Source organism: Engraulis encrasicolus, chromosome 23, assembly GCF_034702125.1.
Source record: "Engraulis encrasicolus isolate BLACKSEA-1 chromosome 23, IST_EnEncr_1.0, whole genome shotgun sequence".
NCBI lineage: Eukaryota > Metazoa > Chordata > Actinopteri > Clupeiformes > Engraulidae > Engraulis > Engraulis encrasicolus.
Window position 1 is genome coordinate 36,601,206 of NC_085879.1, and position 2,500 is coordinate 36,603,705.

Consider the following 2,500-nt stretch of genomic DNA (forward strand, 5'->3'; position numbering starts at 1 on the left):
GCCCTGGACACATCATCACATCATTACATTACTTTACACGTGGCTGGATTCATGCACAGGCTCGATATGCTCTGGACACATCATTACACATCACATTATTGTCATTATTACATTATATTACACTTGGGTGCAGGGTTCTAATTTTACGTTTTTCACCAGCCAAAATGGCAAGTAGTGCACATTTGGGCACGTTCATGCGATTTTTAATGTAGTGGCCCATATATTGAAGATTGCTTTGACTTTTCATAAGTGCCTGGACCAAGGGTCTTCTCTCTTTTTTTGGGCAGCAATGGGAGGGGGGTATTCACCTTTTATTAATCAGAGATTACAGTAAAGACAGTAAATGACTGAGTGGGGGGAGAGAGGGGGAAGGATCGGCAAGGGACCTCGGGTCGGAATCTAACCGCCATAATGGTATTTTGTTTTAGCTCATTGAGCCACTGCGCCCCCTTTCCTTCATTTTTGCTTATATGGTATAAATACATGACTGACCTGGAAGGGGATGACCAGGTTGATGGTCTCCCCGACCTTCTTGACCAGTGTCTGCTTCAGGTGCCGGGGGATCCAGATCTTGGGGCGCTCTGCAAGAACCAACAACCAGCATTACATTGCATTACATTACATTACACTTATCTGATGCTTGTTATCAAGATATATGCTTTTTTGCGAGATACTGAATTTAACTTCTGTTGACAATAAGGTCTTACCACAAGCACAAGGCCACACGCCCAACGGAGGACGGGAGTTAAGGGCCGTACACACACGTCGCTGCTAGTTACTCGCTCAGCGAAGGAACTCAATAGAATGTCAATGTGTTCCAGCGAGACTAGCAGGCGAGTAGGCGCATAGGGGCCGCTAGAGGGGGGGAAAGTGGTACAGATTCTAAGGGCCCAAGCACTGAGAGGGGCCCTTAAGGGGGCCCAAGCAATGAGAGGGGCCCTTAAGGTGGCCCAAAATTCGAATCTTTCATGGGGCCCAGCATTTCTGGCAGCGCCCCTGAGTAGGCGAGTACTGTACAAGCGATGCGATGTGGGCGGATCCTGAGTTGAAAATATTTTATCTTCGAGCGAGGCGAGTAAGCGAGTAACCAATTGGAAGGCAGAGTTCGGTACTTCTCGCCTGTTCATTGGCAGTTAAAGCCGCGGGAACTTTCAGCGAACGTTCCATTAAACAGAGGCGAGTAGGCAAGCAAGCGACAAGCTAGCAAATAGAAGCAACGTGTGTGTACGGCCCTTAAGGATAATGGTAAAACCCCTTGGGTTCAAAGGTCTCAATATGGAATTTGACTTGAAGCCCTTACTATGATTAGGCTATGATATATTGATGCATGTAATGTGTCTGCACACAAAAAATCCTTATTCATGATTGTGCAGACTATTATGACTGATTGTCTTTGCAGTGTGTTTTTTATCTTTTTTATCTGTTTTGTTTTTCTGGGTTTTTTTTTGTTTTCTTCTGACCACCGGTTGTGATCACTGGTCTTGAATTTGTATGCCAGCGTGTCAAGGCGCATGCTATGCCACTTGTCACCTTAGGGTGCGCTCACCTTTCTGCCAGGTAGCCTACCTGTAGGTCATGTGATATAAGTCAACTCAGACCATTGTTCTCATTGCCTGAGGAAGCGAAACGTTGCCGTATGTTAAAATGAAATAAAGTATTTTTGGAGTTAATACACAGTGTGCAGACCGCTTCATCACAAGACCCCTTGGGCTACCAACTACAAAAGGGTTCAATTTGACTCTATTGTTTAGTTTAGTTTAGTTTATTGGTTTATTTCATCCACTGCCGGTTTTCTGGAAGGCCTATAGCTCAACACAGTGCAACTTGGTCATCATTTTTCGGTCTTCGGATGAGCTGTGTTGTGCCCAATCGAAAAGCAAAAAGTGGTGGCCGAGTTGCGCTGTGTGGAGCTGTAGGCCTACCAGAAAACCGGCAGTGGAAAATTGGCATATAAGTGTTGTGTTTACACTGCAATATTTACTGCGCGCACGCACACATTAACACACACACACACACACACACACACACACACACACACACACACACACACACACACACACACACACACACACACACACACACACACACACACACACACACACACACAGTACCCCAAGCTGCACGTCGTATGCACTGTACGCCTCCAATGATTTCATACTTCAAAGACTTTTACTGTAATCTGTGCAGTCAGAGCCGCATCAAATGCCCTTTCCCCCCTGTAATGCGGTTTCATATACACGAACGCTCACACACCACACACACACACACATGCACGCACACCACACACACGCACGCACGCACCACACACACACACACCCCTCGCCCATGCATGTACGTGTAGTGCAGTGTCATGTAATCTGCTAAAATGTGCCCTCTCATTCATAACACTAACAGGGGGCCAGAGCAGCTCCAGGATCTTGGCATGGCAGCGCTCCTACTGTCACCGTGCCAGAAGGAGAGGGAGCGAGAGGGGGAGAGAGAGAGAGAGAGAGAGAGAGAG

General features: G+C 46.8%; 1 protein-coding gene across 1 annotated transcript in view; it reads right to left on the reverse strand.

The window, feature by feature from the left end:
* The window catches only part of mybpc3 (myosin binding protein C3), a 122,930-nt gene that overhangs the window by 12,000 nt on the left and 108,430 nt on the right, over positions 1-2,500 (reverse strand). The window contains exons 25-26 of the mRNA XM_063189564.1: positions 493-581; positions 1-3 (exon numbers count right to left, since the gene is read on the reverse strand). The exon at positions 1-3 is cut by the window's left edge and continues 193 nt beyond it. Of these exons, the coding sequence (XP_063045634.1) occupies positions 1-3; positions 493-581 (92 nt within the window). The remainder of the gene's footprint in view (positions 4-492; positions 582-2,500) is intronic.